Genomic DNA, 16275 nt, shown 5'->3' on the forward strand with positions numbered 1-16275 from the left:
AAAATAACTTACTGCCATTGAATTGGAACTGAAGGATAGCTGTAAATCAGAGGGGAGGAGATCGCGTATTTTTGTCCTGGTGGATTCAAACTGCATTCAGCCTTTGGTTGGCAGAGCAGCTTCCTGTATTTCAAAATAGAGAAGTAAAAGAAGAATTACTATAAAATTTTAGAAGCTTTTAAGTCAAAGGCTAATTAAACTAACACTGATACCATTCTGATATATTTTATACAGTACACCTGAACAGGAACAACTAATGGTGGTGTGGCTAAGTTGGATGATAAAAGAAGAAGCTTATTTTGAGAGGTAAAATGGTTTCATTTGTCTCAGTTATGGGAGAAAACTTTTCTTACTTGGAAATTCATATTTTCTTTTCTGTTTCAACAGTACCTCAGGTGTTTCAGCTTCCTTTGGGGAGATGTTATTGTTGGTGGCTATGTACTTTCATAGTAACCAGCTTAGTGCTATCATTGACTTGGTCTGTTCCACTTTGGGGATGAAGGTAATTTTCTTTCTAAAAGAACGTACTTCAAAGCCAGATGTATTCTTACAGTATAAAGTAATTAGTTTCTTTCTGTTTTGAAGAAATATTAGCTGTTTATTAGTTTTAAATTGTCAGACCATTGTTCATCACATCTCTGTGAGTCACAGTTGACTTGATGCCACATAACAACTGTTAACATTCTTAGTCTGTTCTTTCTTTAAAATGACATATTGACATACTTTATAGGTAAGAAAACTTAATTCACACATCAACAAATATCTCATATTTTTTATAATTTTTAAAATTTTATTATATTTTGTGTGTATACCATCAAATCTGATCTAACAGGTACAGGAGGAGATTGCCCCTCCTCCAGCAGAGCATCTGGTGGATTTGAACCACACACCTCTGAAATTGCAGTGCAGCTTCTTGCCATTAGGCCATCAGAGCTTCCTAAAATGCTGTAATTTTTAATGATTACTTTTCATTCGATAATGTAGATTGATCATGAATTTATTAACCATTATTTGTCATTTGAATGGATTTTAAATTCCAAATAATGCTTATGTGAATATTCTCATTTATGTAAATAGAGACATAGCCACACACACTTGTGGATTTTCATATGTTAGTGTGCTTCCTTAGGATAAAGTTCTAGAAGTACAATTATTAAGATAAAAGTATGGTTATGATAAGATGTTTAATAAGATTGTCTTCTAAAAAGATAATAGTTAAATTTGGGAGCTCTGGTGGCCTAGCTTTATGCCTAGTGGCAAGAAGCTGCACTGCAGTCCTAGAGGTATACGAGGGACAATCTCCTCCTGTACTAGTCAGGTCCGATTTGATGGTACACACACAAAAAAGAATAAAAGAAATTTATTTATTTTTTTTTAAAAAAGGAAGCTGTGCTTCGACCGTCAGATGCTCCACTGGAGAAGGAGGAGCAATCTCCTTCTGTGAGAGAAACACACACACACACACATACACACACACACACTCTCTCTCTCTTTCTCTCTGTTAATGCTGGGTATTTCTCTTATTTTCAGTTGTGGCAAATTTAATTGGTGAAAAACAGTGCCATTTATTTTACATTTCTTTGAGTATAAATGAAATTGAAATTTAGAAAATCTGTGTGTCACACCTGGGTCATTTCTTTTGTGAAAGGCCTCCGATGTTCTAGAGGGATCTTTATGTTGAGTTTTGACTTTTTTTTTTTTCTGTCAGTGCAACTTTTATTGAAAATACATCAATAGAATGTCCAATGTTAACAGATTCATCTTTTTTTTTAAACTATTATTAAATTTTATTAGTTTTAATGAACATTTACAGAGATTTTGGGTTCTCATTCATTCATTGTTGCACTGTTTTCTCTACCCTCCTCCCCAGTTCATTATTCTCCCCCCCCGAATGTCTGTTTTAATTGCCCAATTGCCACAGTGCTTGTCAAAGCCAGTTCTGATTAATCTCCTTTGTCAGTGTGTCCTTTGCCATTCCCTATCACTCCTCCCTGAGAGAGACTTCACCCTGAGTCATAAGGAAAAGGGGATGGCGTGTTCTCTTAGCGACTTCCTGCTGAAAAGGGACGCTGTGGGTTTCAGGGTGAAGATCTTCTCTCACTACTCTAAAGGGCCCCTTTGGCAGTAGGAAACAAACACATAGACTATTATGGAGATTGATTTTGGAATTTAGATGCAGTGTTATCAATTGTGCTTAGCCGTACATGTTCATATCCTTAAAGATGTATCATGGAGGTGTTGCAGCCTAGAAGACACAAATTTAACAAGTTAAAAGTACATGAGTCAAAAATTAACAAGCAATAATATTCCGAGTAGAGGTTCTAGTAGTAGCACAAATCAAGTTACAGAGGGAAGGTGGTTCTTACAGTAAAAGGCCTATAGACTAGCACTTTGTCTATTATAGTGTACAGGTTAGGAACCACAAGATGTAGAGGCTCAGCTATGTCATTTATGGTTCTTAAGTCCTGGAGCAAATTCCATCTACCACTGGGCTGTTTTGAGTTTTGACTTTTTTTTTTTTTGAGTTTTGACTTCTTAAAATCAGATTTTATAATCACTTCCTTTACAAAAAAAATTCACTTCCTTTTCTGGCTCAGATAGGCATTTGTAAATATCATTATTTCATTGATAACAAGACACAAAATTTACCCATTTTTGAAGTGGACATTAATTTTATAGTTTGTGTATAATATTTACAAAGTAGCTTCTTTTTCTCTTTAAAAAAATTACTGTTTAATCAATGAGCATGTTATAATCTTTAGTGTCATTTTTTAAACTTGATCATTTAAATTTGTCATGACTTAATTTTTTAAGGTATTTTAATTTTCATTTTCAATGTTTACTATTTTTGCTTAAAATATCTTTTTCAACTTAAGTTCATATAATTAGTCTCATATATATTTGTTTTACATTTAAATAATTCTTTTATTTAGCATTTATTTTCCTGTGTATTTGAATGTATATGTATATCTTTTTTTCCCTACACACCAAGATTGGTTACCCAACCTCTATTTTTTTTTTTTTACCCAACCTCTATTACTGAATAATCCAGTTCCCTTCACTGACTTAAAATGCCAATACTGGTGTTTATGCTTTTTTTCTTTTTTGGTGTTTATACTTTTATATATTGGTTCTGTTTCTGAGGAAACACACATTTTGTATTTATTTATTTAGAAAAACACATTTTAATATTGAATCTTAGATGTCAGTTTTTTAAATTAGAGTATTTGAATATTGACTTTATATGTCAAGTTTTTTTAAAATAATAAATTTAGTAATATTGTGCTTTATAAATACTGTTTTCACACGCTATTATGATTATTTTGGTTATTTCAGATTGTAATTAAGCCAAGCTCCTTGAGTAGAATGAAAACTATCTTCACACAGGAAATTTTTACTGAGCAGGTACTTCTTTTAATTCTTAGATTCTTTTTTTTTTTATAATTCTTAGATTCTTTTATAGCATTCTTTTATGGTACAAAGGTGTATATATCAGCTTTAGTAAAGAAGATGGCCTTTCTTGTATCTTTCCAGTTTCTAATACAGACAGACTTATTTCTTCTAGAAAACTTCTGTAATGAATAATCCATTGGAAATATCCTTTTCCAGTGATTCATTATATACCAACGTCTGTTAAATTTACATCTTTTAGGAGACCTCAGACAAAGTCTAATCTTAGAAATTCATTCCTTCCTTGTGATAATTACTTGCATTTGTCAGGAGAAAGTAAAATAGAAACTTGTTTAAACTTTTAAATGGTGAGGATAACTTTCAGCAGATTTATAAATTAGCTTCTAAATTTTTTACTTTTATATTTACAGGCTTTAATAATTGTTTTGTTTTACATGTTTTAATAGTTCTTAAAGGAGCCCTGATGGGTAGTAATGTATCAAACTACTAACAGGAAGGGTGATTTTAATACACTAGATGCTCTGTGGGAGAAAAATGGACAGTCTCCTCCCATAGAGATTTCAGCCTTAGAAACTCAGTGGAAGATTGGAATGCACTTGATGGCAATAATTTTTTGGTTTTAAAAGTAGTGCTTAGAACAAAGTTCTGGTGGCCTAGTGGCAAGAAGCTGGGCTGCAATCCCAAAGGCTCATGGTTTGAATCCACCAGATGCTCTGCTGGAAAAGGAGGGGCAATCTCCTCCCCCTCTGCCGGTCGTGGGATCCTATTTGATGGTACACACACACACAAAAACAGTGCTTAGCATTTTTGCCTTTGGATAACCCTGAGAATATTTTTGTGAAGGAAGTTATTCTAAAATTTAAAATTAATGCAAGATTTTGTCAATTAAAATATATAAATATTAAAAGTCTTAAAAGATGAAATACTTCAAACTAATCATCTGTGCCTAATTGTTGCCTTTATGCATCCTTATAGCAAGGCCTTCCTCCCTCTCCTAACTAAGGAGAATCATAATTTGTTTTTTTTTTTTGTTTTTGAATTTGAACCAACTGGAGGTTAACTTTGGGTAAGATCTTAAAAGACAACTAACGGTCTGTGCATTACATAATGAATATAATGATAAAAATTCCCGTTTACATTTATTACTTTACGATTCATATAATGTCTTTCAAGAATTAATATTTTCTTTCTAATGACAAACATTTGAGGTAAATAAAACAATGCCATTCCATTTTGTAATACAAGATAGAGTCAGAAGGTAAAGTGATTTCCCCCCGCAAGGTCATTGAACCTAGATTATTCATTTTTAAATTGTATATGTGTATGTAATATGTATATAGATTTACAACATCACCTGTATATATATGAACATACCTGCATTTAAAAAACAATTTAAAAATTTGAGAGCTTTACAAAATCTCTGTAGGTCTGCTATGTTATTATTCAGCACTTATTACAACATTTGTAATGATTGATTTTTATCATTCCTCCTATGGATTCTACTTATATTAATAGTCAGCCTACCAATTTTCCCTCTTCAGAGTAACTTTATATTGGGTCTGACATGTACATTAATAGGATCTTTCCTTTTCAGGTTGTCACAGCTCATGCGGTTCGGGTTCCTGTCACCAGCAACTTGAGTGCCAACATTACTGGGTTTTTGCCCATTCACTGTATTTACCAGCTTCTCAGGAGTCGTTCTTTTACGAAGCACAAAGTATCAATAAAAGTATGGCCTAAAATTTGTACTTTCAGGCTGTGACCTACATGAAGTTTTTTTTCTCAGTAATATTTCAGTTTGGAGATATTTTGGTTTTGTGTATGAAATGTATAGTATTAAACTAAGTTGCTTGTCATTGACATAATTTTAGTTTTTTAAAAACAATATGACTTATTTATAAAATACCTATTTAAATTCTCAGTAATTAGCGTATGGCTGTGTTGTTATGTATCCTTAGTAAGATAGTTGCCATTTTTAATACTTAGATTTTTATCAACAAACTGGAAAAGTTGCCTTTTAGCCCTGACTAACATTTGCAGATCTCCCTGTAAAGACACCTAAATACCTAATTTATATGTATGCTTGCAGTTTATGAATTTGCCTTAATGACACCCAGTTTACACATATGTATCAAATTTGTTATAGCTGGCTGTATCAAACAGTTAAAAGTCCTCTAAAGGAAAGACCGAACCCCTGGAAGTTAAATAACCTGTTTGAGATAAAAAACAACCAGTGTGAAACTTTTCTAGAGGCTCTTTTTCATTTACAATGAACAGTGAATGGTAGACACAGGATACATCTTTTTTCTTTCTTTCTTTTTATTGTGATTTGGGTGAAGAGTTTGCAAAGCAAATTGGTTTTCCATTGACCCATTAATACGTTTTTTGTTTTATGCCCTTATTTATAATATCCACAGCATAACTTTATTCTTTTTTCCCCTCCTTGTGTGTCGCATCTCCACTAACGCTTCTGTAATAGCTCTTTCGGTATCTGAGCTTTACCCCTGGGCAGATGCTGCCCTTTTGCTTTTATGTGGTTGATTAAGGAGTAAGTGCTTCCTGCTGCTCATGTTCACTTTGCAGACTTGTTATCTGGCTGAAAGTTGAGCCATAGGAAATTTATTCCATGTTCGAAGAGTGACTGAGGGCTGTGATTTTGGGGTCCCACTCTAGTCTCTATTGTACCAGTAAGCCTGGGCATTTGTATATTTTTAAATTTTGTTTCACATTTTCATCCACTCTGTCCAGAACCTTTTATTGTGATCTCTTTTTAGAGTGATACATCATCTTTTTAGATGATACATCATGTTTAATTATACTTTTCTTAAAATGTCATATTATTATTTCTCAGTTAGGTTATATCTTCAGCTTGTTTCTAGTTTTTAGAAGTTATGTAAATTTAAGTATTTAACTGTATGTTCAACATACTGCATGCCTTCTATCTGAATGTATTACAAGTTAAGAGATAGTCTCTCACAAGTGCTTATTTCTTTGTTTGCTGTGTTTCCCCATATTTCTTACTGTAGAAGATTCTCCCCACAACACATGTGATGCTTGAATGCAGATATAGTAGAGACTTAAAATGTTTTTGTACTTTAAAACCTAAAACATTAAAATTCAAAGCAAAGAGTATAATTTTATTTAATGTTTATAATCCACTAGACAGTATTCTTAGGATATAAAATTAATTTATATTTTTAAATTAGACAATGATGAAACTATGATGAAACTAGATACTATATTTGAAACTGCTAACAGTTAATGTGTTTCATTGATACATAAATTATGTAAAATGTATGTTTTTGTAATTTCAGAGTTTTAAACTTTCATAATTGAGTGCTTATCTCCTTTATTTTTAGGATTGGATTTATAGACAGCTGTGTGAAACATCCACTCCACTCCATCCTCAACTACTTCCTCTGATTGATGTGTACATAAATTCTATACTTACTCCTGCATCGAAATCTAATCCGGAAGCCACAAATCAGCCAGTTACAGAACAGGAGATACTTAATGTTTTCCAAGGAGTAACTGGGGTAAGATAAGTGCTCCTTTACATCTGTTAGCTTATTTTTCTTTTCCTTTACTCATCTGATTTATTCTTATACTTTTTTTCCTAGACTTTTAGAGAATTTCTGGGTGGTACAGAAATTAGAACAAAATTTCATTGTTGTTGTTAGGTGCTTTCAAAGTTTACTTGACTCTGTACAGCAGATGGAAGCCTTACCTACACAGTATTCAACATTTCTTTTTAAAAAAAATGGTGTGTGTGTGTACTGTCAAATCAGATCTGACTGATACAGGAGGAGATTGCTCCTCCTTCTCCAGCAGAGTATCTGGTGGATTTGAACCATGTACCTCTGGGATTGTAATATGGCTTCTTGCCACTAGGCCACCAGAGCTCCCTTAGTACTCAACATTTCTGACTCATCGTTTGGTTACTGTGTCAGTCCATTTCCTTGAAGATCTTCCTCTCCTTCACTTTCCCTCCAGTTTTCCAAGCATGATCTCTTTTTCCAGAAAGAACTGACACCTCTTCACAACATGCCTACAGCGTGTGAGATGAAATCTCATCATCCTTGCCTCTAATAAGAATGCTGACTATACTTCTTTTTGAGATAGAGTTGTTTGTTCTTTTCACAGTCCATAGTTTAGTTAGGACTCTTCACTTAGCACCACAGAATTCAAAGTAGTTTGTCAAATAGGCCCTTTTTCAGGAATTATCTTAAAAGTTCTAATTTAAAGCCCAAGGTACCCTGAGATTGTGTAGTTGACAAAGACTGTATAATGTTTCAATACAACTTTAAGTTACTGGGATGCTAAGATAAACCAGATAGATTGCTTTAGAGGGAATTGGATGAGTTGTGTTTTTCCCCATTTTAGTTAAAAATAACCAAATTAAAAGCTCTGGTGACTTAGTGATACAGAGTTGTGCTGCCAACCCAAAAACACATGGTCCAATCCATCAGCTGCTCTGCAGGAGGAAGATGGGCAGTCTCCTGTACAGTGTACTGTCTCTGAAAACCACTGGAGGGTCACCTATGAGTCGGTTCTGACTCCATTGCACACAATGACAAGACTAATTAAATATACAATACTTGTTTTAGGAATTATTACCTTCAAGGGTATGTTTTATACTCCTTTGATCCTTTAAGAAATAGTGTGATAGAAAACAACTATGAGATATCATCTCACCCCAGTCAGAATAGCAAAATTTAACAGAACAGCAAGCAACAAATGCTGGCGAGGTTGTGGAGAAACTGGAACCCTTATTCACTCTTTGTGGGAGTGTAAAATGGTGCAACTACTGTGGAAGGTGGTGTGGTGTTTTCTCAAAAAGTTGTAAATAGAGATACATTTGACCTAGCAGTTCCACTTCTGGGAATATACCCCAAAGAGACCATAACTGACATTCAAGCAGATATATGCATACCCATGTTTATTGCAGCTTTATTCATAATAGCAAGGAGTTGGAAACAAGCTAAGTGCCCATCAACAAATGAATGGCTAGAGAAGCTGTGGTATACTCACACAATGGAATACTATGCTGCATTGAAAAACAAGGAACTCGTGCAATATTATTCAAAATGCGTGACTCTGGAGGACATTATGTTGAGTGAAGTATCTCAGTCACAAAAGGACAAATACTGCATGGTGCCACTGTAAAACAGGAGTGACGCTGGGGTAAAACAGGAGTGACGCTGGGGTTGGGGGGAGACTGAGAAAGATGGGTTCAATAATGTATACTGCATTGAAACAGATGAGGGATAAAACTGTTTAAAAGGGATATGTGATTAGGTATTTTTGTCATGACAGGAATCCAGAGCAAAGGCTGCATAGTGGAGTGGACCTGGGAAGGTGGGGGACGGGAGGGGTTGTAAAACAATGAAATAATTTTTCTTTTACTTTTCCAAAAGGGTAGTGTACTGGCGGGGTCGGGAGGGTTGGGAGGGGAGAAAAGTGAAACAATGAATGAATGGAAATCCAAAGTCTCTGTAAAGTTTCATTGAAATTATTAAAAAAAAATAGTGTGATAGGATTGCTGTTGAGTCACAGATTTTTGTATCTTAAAGACCAGTTAAGCATCTTGCCTTTCACCTACCTTCCATGTAATCTCAAGTGGAATTTCAATTTTAAAAGGTCTCTTAGTATAATGCGTACACAACAGCATTTCTCCCATTTTATCTGATCTTGAGAACAGACACACTGAGTAGTCTATTCTTTTATGATCAAGAAATTTGAAGTTTTTTGAATTTTATTTTTTTAGCTTTATATAAATAAGTGTTATTTTCATACTATGAATGTTACTTGTAACATTATAATATTGCCTTCAGGGTGACAACACTCGCCTTACTCAGCGTTTCAGTATCACAGCCCAGCTTTTGGTGCTCTATTATGTACTGTCCTATGAGGAAGCTCTCCTAGCAAACACAAAGACTTTAGGTAAGTTGCAGATAACAAAATAGTCCTAGCAATCCTTTTCATTTGCTTATGTTTTGCTAATTTCCAAGCTGTTGTATGAGAAAATCAAGTATTCTAACAAGCTCCAGCATCATGTTTTATTATTTTCTATTTAAGTGTTGCATAGTTTGATATATGTTGTTATTGTTGTTATGTGCCATTGAGTCACTCATCATGACCCTGTATACAACAGCACTGAAGCCTGCCATCTCCTGAGCCAGTCTCACAAACTCTGATACACCTATTTTTATTATACATGTGTATATGACTATATAATGATCCCATATGGCTCAGACTTCATTGTAGCAGGTTAATAGGTAGCTGTTAATCTATTATCAGGGAACACTGGTGGCTTAGTAGTAAGAAACTGCACTGCCATCCCAAAGGAACATGGTTTGAGTACCCAAATTGCTCTGTGGAAGAAGGATGGGTAGTCTCCTCCAGTGTGATTTGCTGCCTCTGAAAAATCACTAAAATAATCAGCTATGCACATAACAATCTACTATTTGTTAGTTAGATATCTATTAATAGATAATTGAATTGCCTCTATATTCCTTTTATTGGCGCGAAGAATAACAGGCTAGTAAAAAATAAAAAAACATAAGAGCTTTCTCTTGTTAAAATTATCACTGAATTGGGCTTTCACGTTTATTGATTTTTCAGAATGTCAGTTTTAGCATGCAAGGTGAGGATGCAAAGTTACATTGTTTTTATGTTTAAACATTTTTTTTTTGTTTTTTAAATATATTTAAAATTTTGAAACAAAGTGTCATTAAAAATTGTAGGCATTCGGTCTATAATGTAGGGAAAATACTTTAAAGGTTCTGATTATTTGGCCACAACTGAATGACTTTACTGTTTAGAAAATTATAAAATATAATCAATTCAGTGTTTGGCAGCTTTTCTTTTTTTTTTTAATTAGAAAAGTTGTGCTTTCTAACTATATTGTAAATTTCATAGCTATTTTTAGTCCTAACTACAATTGTTAAAATTACCTAGTAACCATAATAGTGTTTTTTGTCATATTGAGGGAAATATGGGCTAAGATAAACATTATGTAATAGTTTTCCACTCACAAGCACATACAGAAATTTAATTCTGTTAATGATTATTATACTTGTGTTTTAATAGATAGTAGAGGATGAGAGGAACGCTGTTAGCATAGGGAGGAGGGAGTTCCAGTGCTAACCCATGGGTTTAGTCGCTCTGGTGGTTTGAGTTCACTAGTGGCTTTTTGAGAGAAAGATGGACAGTTTACTCCTGTGGGAGTAGCAATTTCAGAAACCCAATGGAGGGTCATCTGTGAGTCAAAGAGTTGAGTGATGAGAGATGAACTGTTTACCTGGTTGCTTTCTGAAGAAGATGTCAGATCTTAATACTGTAATACACAAGCAAGATACACTCTTTCTTTCAATTAATATTTAGACATCTTTTGTATATATACATTGCAGAATTTACTAATCACTCAAAAATTTTAGCACATTAAAGAGTCTTTAGAAAATTTGTAATCTGTTTCTTAATGATATGTTTAGTCCAGATCAGTGCACTAGACTGAATTTGCTATTCCTTTGTCAACAGTTTGTTGGCTGTTTATTGAAAAATTAGAGATTTTAAGAGTACAATTTAGTTTGGATTGAATATTGGAGGAGGAGCTGGGGAGGAGAGTTACTTATTATTATAATACTCTGCACTGGACAATGACTAGGAATGATAGAAGGAGAATTGATGCCATTGAGCTGTGGTGGTGCAGAAGAGTATTGAATATACCATGGACTGCTAGGAGAACAAATCGGTTTGCTCTAGAGAGGGTGAGACTGGGCTGCTTGTTGGAGGCAAGGATTCTGAAGTTTAGTCTGACCTACTTTGGACATGTTGCAAGGCAGGACGAGTTCTTGGAGAGGGATGTCATGCTTAGGAGGATGGAGGGATGGCGCAGGAGAGGAAAACCCTCGATGAGATGTACTGATTCAGTGACTGGGGTAATCGGATTAGGTGTGTCAGAGACAATAAGACAGGGTTTAGGGCTGTTGTAAATAGGGTTGCTATGAGTAGCACGTGACTCACCGGCACGTAACAACCACCCCAAAAGTGATACTTTGCAGCGTAGCAATGAATATATTTTGAAGATAATCCTGAGAAGTTTTGCTGCTGAAGTCAATGACTTAGAAAGAGCCAACATTGACTTGAAGATTTTCAGCCTGACCCTAGAGGATGGAATGAGTATCAAATGCTATAATGGAGAGACTAGAAGAGAAGCAGATTTGTGGATGATCAGGGTCTCAGCTTGGGACATCCTAACTCAGCAGTGTTTTTAAGAATTCCAAAAAGCTCATTAAAAAGCAGTTTGGTACTCATGGGGAATACTTGGGTTGAAGCTTGAGACTCTTTAAGTATGTGTCATTAGTTAGTCATAACAGTAAATAAGACTGCAAAAAGCGGGAGTTTAGGAAGAAAATCAGTAAGATATGGTATTCTGGGTGTAAAAGGAAGAGTGTTTCAAAGAGGAGGGGTTGATCACCTATGTCAAATGAAATTATTGATAGATCAAATAAGATTAAGACTTAGGATCAACTACTGACTAGATGTAGTTGGAGATAATTTGACATTTACAATTTTGCTGGATTAGTAAAATGGAAACCTGCTTATAGTGGGTCCGAAAGAGAATTAAAGGAGATATATTGGAGACAAGGAGCTATGTTGGCCTAGTTGTTGTTGATTGCCTTCGAGTCAAGCATGACTCATGGCGACCCCATGAACAAAAGGCCTGATGCCCCTCTACAACCACTGACATTTATCAAAGTTCATAGAGTTTCTGGAGGCATGTTATTTAGGAAGTGGATGCCAATCCTGCTTCCAGGTGGTGGCCTAGTGATAAAGAATTATGTTGCCAACCCAAAGATGGGTAGTTCTCATTCACCAGCTGCCCCACTAGAGACAAAAGGGCACTCTCCTAACGTGTCATTTATAGCAGCTAAAAATCTGCTGGAGGGTCAGTCAGGAGTTGATTCTGACTTGACAGCACATTATAGCAACAACGTAATTCTGGAGGACAATGAATAAAATATAGCTCTATTAAAGAAATGTAAAGGGAAGGAATTAGAAATGATATTGTGAATGGAAAGGAAAATGAGGAGAGGATTCTTTTAATAGATGGCAGAGCTAAGAGAATGGTTCTATGTTAAGAGTAAGCTAATAGAACTGGAAGAATTGATGATGTAAGCAAGGGAAGTCTCCCTAGAGTTCTGTCCTTGATTGGAGAGAGGAGATGGGTGAGATGTAGAGGACATGTGAAGGAATTGATCATTGGAGAATTTTTTTCACCAAGTTCAGAAGATTTCCTGCCTTCTTCTTTAGATTCTAATTTGCAAGGGAAATAATAACTGCACATTATACCCAGCATGAGAGAATTTTGTTTCTCTAAGCCTAACCCAAAATTATTCAGTCTCAAATTTATTCTTGTGACATTGTGTTATAGTTTTGACACTCTGTTAACACTTTTATTGTTTTGACCAGTATACTAAATCTTACTAGAAGCCACCAGGTGGCATATTGAAGTTCACATACGGAATTTCTGGAATTTGAAATGAAACCCATTACTACAATATCTTAGGTAGTAAGGAGGGAAAAAAAATACACATTTTCACACAAATATACATTTTTGGTTTTTTTAAACTGTTTATAATATTTGTGTATGAATTTTAATAAATCTACACATTAAATACATTTAAAGACATAAAGAATAATAAATCTGAATATTCCCTTATCTGATTGAAAAGTTGTACATTATAATTACATTTGAAGTTTTATACTTTTTCACAACTTTTTCTAAAACTTTTGTTATTAGATATAAGAGTTAATTTTTCTGGGGAGCTCAGGTGGTCTAGTGGCAAGAAGCTGCAACTACAGTCCCAGAGGTGCAGGGTTCGAATCCACCAGATGCTCTGCCGGGGAAGGTGGGGCAATCTCCTCCTGTACCAGTCAGATCTGATTTGACGGTACACTCACACAAAAATAATAAAATTTAAAAAAAAAAAAGAGTTAATTTTTCTTATCTTTGAAGTTAAGATACCTATGTAAATGAAGTTAATGTTACCTATGTAAGGAACTACTTATCTTTTCCTAAAGAAGTGAATGTTATCTTAAACACAGTCTCTTTCTTAAGTAGCTAAAATAGTTTCTTTCTTAATTCACCTTCTATCTTTACTTTCATTAGAGACAAAATCCAGCCCTTCTCCCCCCCATTTTCTTCTGTCATTTCGTTATACAATTCTTAGTCACTAGCAGAACAAAATACATGTCATGATACTTGGGGAAACTTGCTCACTGGCTCTGAATTTCTGAACTTGACAGTTTCCTTTGTGCATAGTTGTTGTTGTTGTTTGGTGCCGTTGAGTCGTAGACGACTCCTAGAGACCCTATGAATGAAAGGCCTGTGCACTGTTCTTACATAGTGTTTCTGGAGGCAAGCCATTTCACAAGTGGATGCCGCTCCTGCTTCCAGGCTTGTTTTAGTCGGGAAGTTCCAGCCAACACTGTCCACCATAGTAGTTACTGTTTTTTCTTCTGAGTATTCCAACTTCCTCTCTTCAGTGTAGGACCTTTCAAGTAAACATTGGCAATATTATTTCTTAGCAGCTTGAAGTTTCAAATCTATAAAATCTTGGGTTAAATTAAGTTTTGACAGAAAAGGAGATTATTTTTTACCATGTTGTAGAGTAACCCTCTTAAGAATATTTATTTTATTAGTTATCTAATTGTTTACAGATGTTACTTTCTGTAACCTTTCAAATAAAAATACTTATAAGAAACATATTTACTGGTGAAAATTTGGGGAATGAATAAAGCACAAAGAGAAAAACACAAACCATCTCCTTACTAAGACATAATCATCATTAAAGTCTTTGCATATATGATGGCTTACACAAAGTTGAAAGTATAGTATATAATATTTGTAATATATAATATTTATAATATATTTCTAATTTATTTTTTCTGCTTAATACACCTTAACATTTGCCTACCATAGCAATTGAAAAAATAATCTTTAATGCTTAATATTTTAGTATAAAATATACTATTATTTAACTCCTTCATTTTGGACATTTAAATGACTGAAAGTTTGCTGTTGTAAACAGTAGAGGAATTGAAGAGTCTTAGAACTGTTTATAAACAATCATGATTATTTTTTTCTCATTTGGACAAAGTACTAGACACAAATCTACTAAGTCAAAAGTTATAGAAAATTGTAAGATTTGAAAAAATTATTTACTACCTTGCCTTCCAGATATCTTACATCAATGTATACTTCCATATTGTAGAAGATTGGAATGCCATGTGCTCGTTTTGGCAGCACATATACTAAAATTGGAATGGTACAGAGAAGATTATCATGTCCTCTGTGCAAGGATGACATGCAAATTCATGAAGTGTTCCATATTAAAAAAAAATGGAATGCCATATTCTCTATACTTTTTCCAATACTGACTTAGATTTGGGTCATTAAATACAGAATTTAATGAAGTGGAAAAAATATTTTAAACAAGGTTATCAACATATAAACTAATCAGCTATTATTTTTCTATTAATTTTAAAATTTAGATATGCCTGGAATTTATTTTGGTGCAAAATAGGTATTTTGATTATTTTTTCGTAATTAATCATTTGTCATCCTCACATAGTGAATAATCTATTATTTTCCTACTACTTTAAAAGGTTGCTATTATATTATACTAAGTACTTACTACAAAAGGAAACCATATTAAGACTTTTATCAGAATTATGATAAATTTGTACATTATTTTGTAGAATATTTACATTATACAATAGTATAGAGGACTCTGGTGGCTTAGTAGTAAGGAGTTCCTCTGCCAACCCAAAGGCAATTGGTTCAAATCCACTGGCTGCTCTGTGGGAGATAGATGAGCAGTCTCCTTCTGTGCAATTTACTGCTTCTGAAAACCCACTGGAGGGTCATCTTGATGATGGTACATAACAACATAATACTGAATGCCCATCTTCTGTTGTTGTTGTTGTTAGGTGCCATCACATCGGCTGTGAACTCATAGTGCAGTCTGTGAACAGCAGATCTGAACTTTGCCCTAACCAAAGCCATTCCCATGATTTCTAATATGCTTGTGCTCATTGTTATAGACACTGTCAGTCTGTCTTGTTGAAGATCTTCCTCTCTTTTTCTGACCCTGTATCTCTCCCAGCATGATATATTTTTGTGAGGACTGGCCCTTCATGACGGTGTGCCCAAAATATATGAGATGAAGTTTCACCATCCTTGGCCTGGTTATACTTCCTCCAAGACAGATGTCTTTGTTCTTTTGACAGTCAGTGGGATATTTAGTACGTTTTTCCAACACTCCAACTCAAAGGCATCAATTTTGTGTGTGTGTGTTTGATCCTTATTCATTGTTCAACTATCAGATGCATAGGAAACAGATGAAAATAACATGACTTGGATCACTTACATCTTAGTCTTGAAACTCATAGCATTGCTCTTTAGCACTTGGCAGGGATCCTTGACTGCACATTTTCCCAATGCAGCACATCTTTTAGCTTCTTGATTTTTTCTCATCTAGAAATATGAGACATCTTTTTAATGATTAAAACATAAGCATCATGAAGTCTGTAGTCCCGTTTTTTTCAGCACTGTATAGTAAACATTTTTAGAGTATTATTTAGCACATTTTAAGCACTTAATATTTTGTTAAATGAGTACATTTATAAATTCATTTTTAATTACTCAAGTAATTTTACAGATCTGTCAATAAAATTCTATACTTAAATAAAAAAGTAGTTGTCTAGACAGAACAAAGGAACACTGCATGTTTTAAAATCAGAAAAGGTGTGTGTAGTGTTGTATCCTTTGTTCGTATCTACTTAGTCTGTATGCTA

At 34.3% G+C, this 16275-nt stretch overlaps 1 protein-coding gene across 1 annotated transcript in view; it reads left to right on the forward strand.

The window, feature by feature from the left end:
- Positions 1 to 16275, forward strand: part of INTS2 (integrator complex subunit 2) — a 51569-nt gene that overhangs the window by 20753 nt on the left and 14541 nt on the right. The window contains exons 9-14 of the mRNA XM_006899452.1: positions 235 to 306; positions 388 to 502; positions 3337 to 3405; positions 5006 to 5140; positions 6771 to 6947; positions 9246 to 9354. Coding sequence (XP_006899514.1) covers positions 235 to 306; positions 388 to 502; positions 3337 to 3405; positions 5006 to 5140; positions 6771 to 6947; positions 9246 to 9354 — 677 coding nt within the window. The remainder of the gene's footprint in view (positions 1 to 234; positions 307 to 387; positions 503 to 3336; positions 3406 to 5005; positions 5141 to 6770; positions 6948 to 9245; positions 9355 to 16275) is intronic.

The sequence above is a fragment of the Elephantulus edwardii genome, unplaced genomic scaffold (genome assembly GCF_000299155.1).
Source record: "Elephantulus edwardii isolate Elephantulus edwardi_28Jun2011 unplaced genomic scaffold, EleEdw1.0 scaffold00257, whole genome shotgun sequence".
NCBI classification, from domain to species: domain Eukaryota; kingdom Metazoa; phylum Chordata; class Mammalia; order Macroscelidea; family Macroscelididae; genus Elephantulus; species Elephantulus edwardii.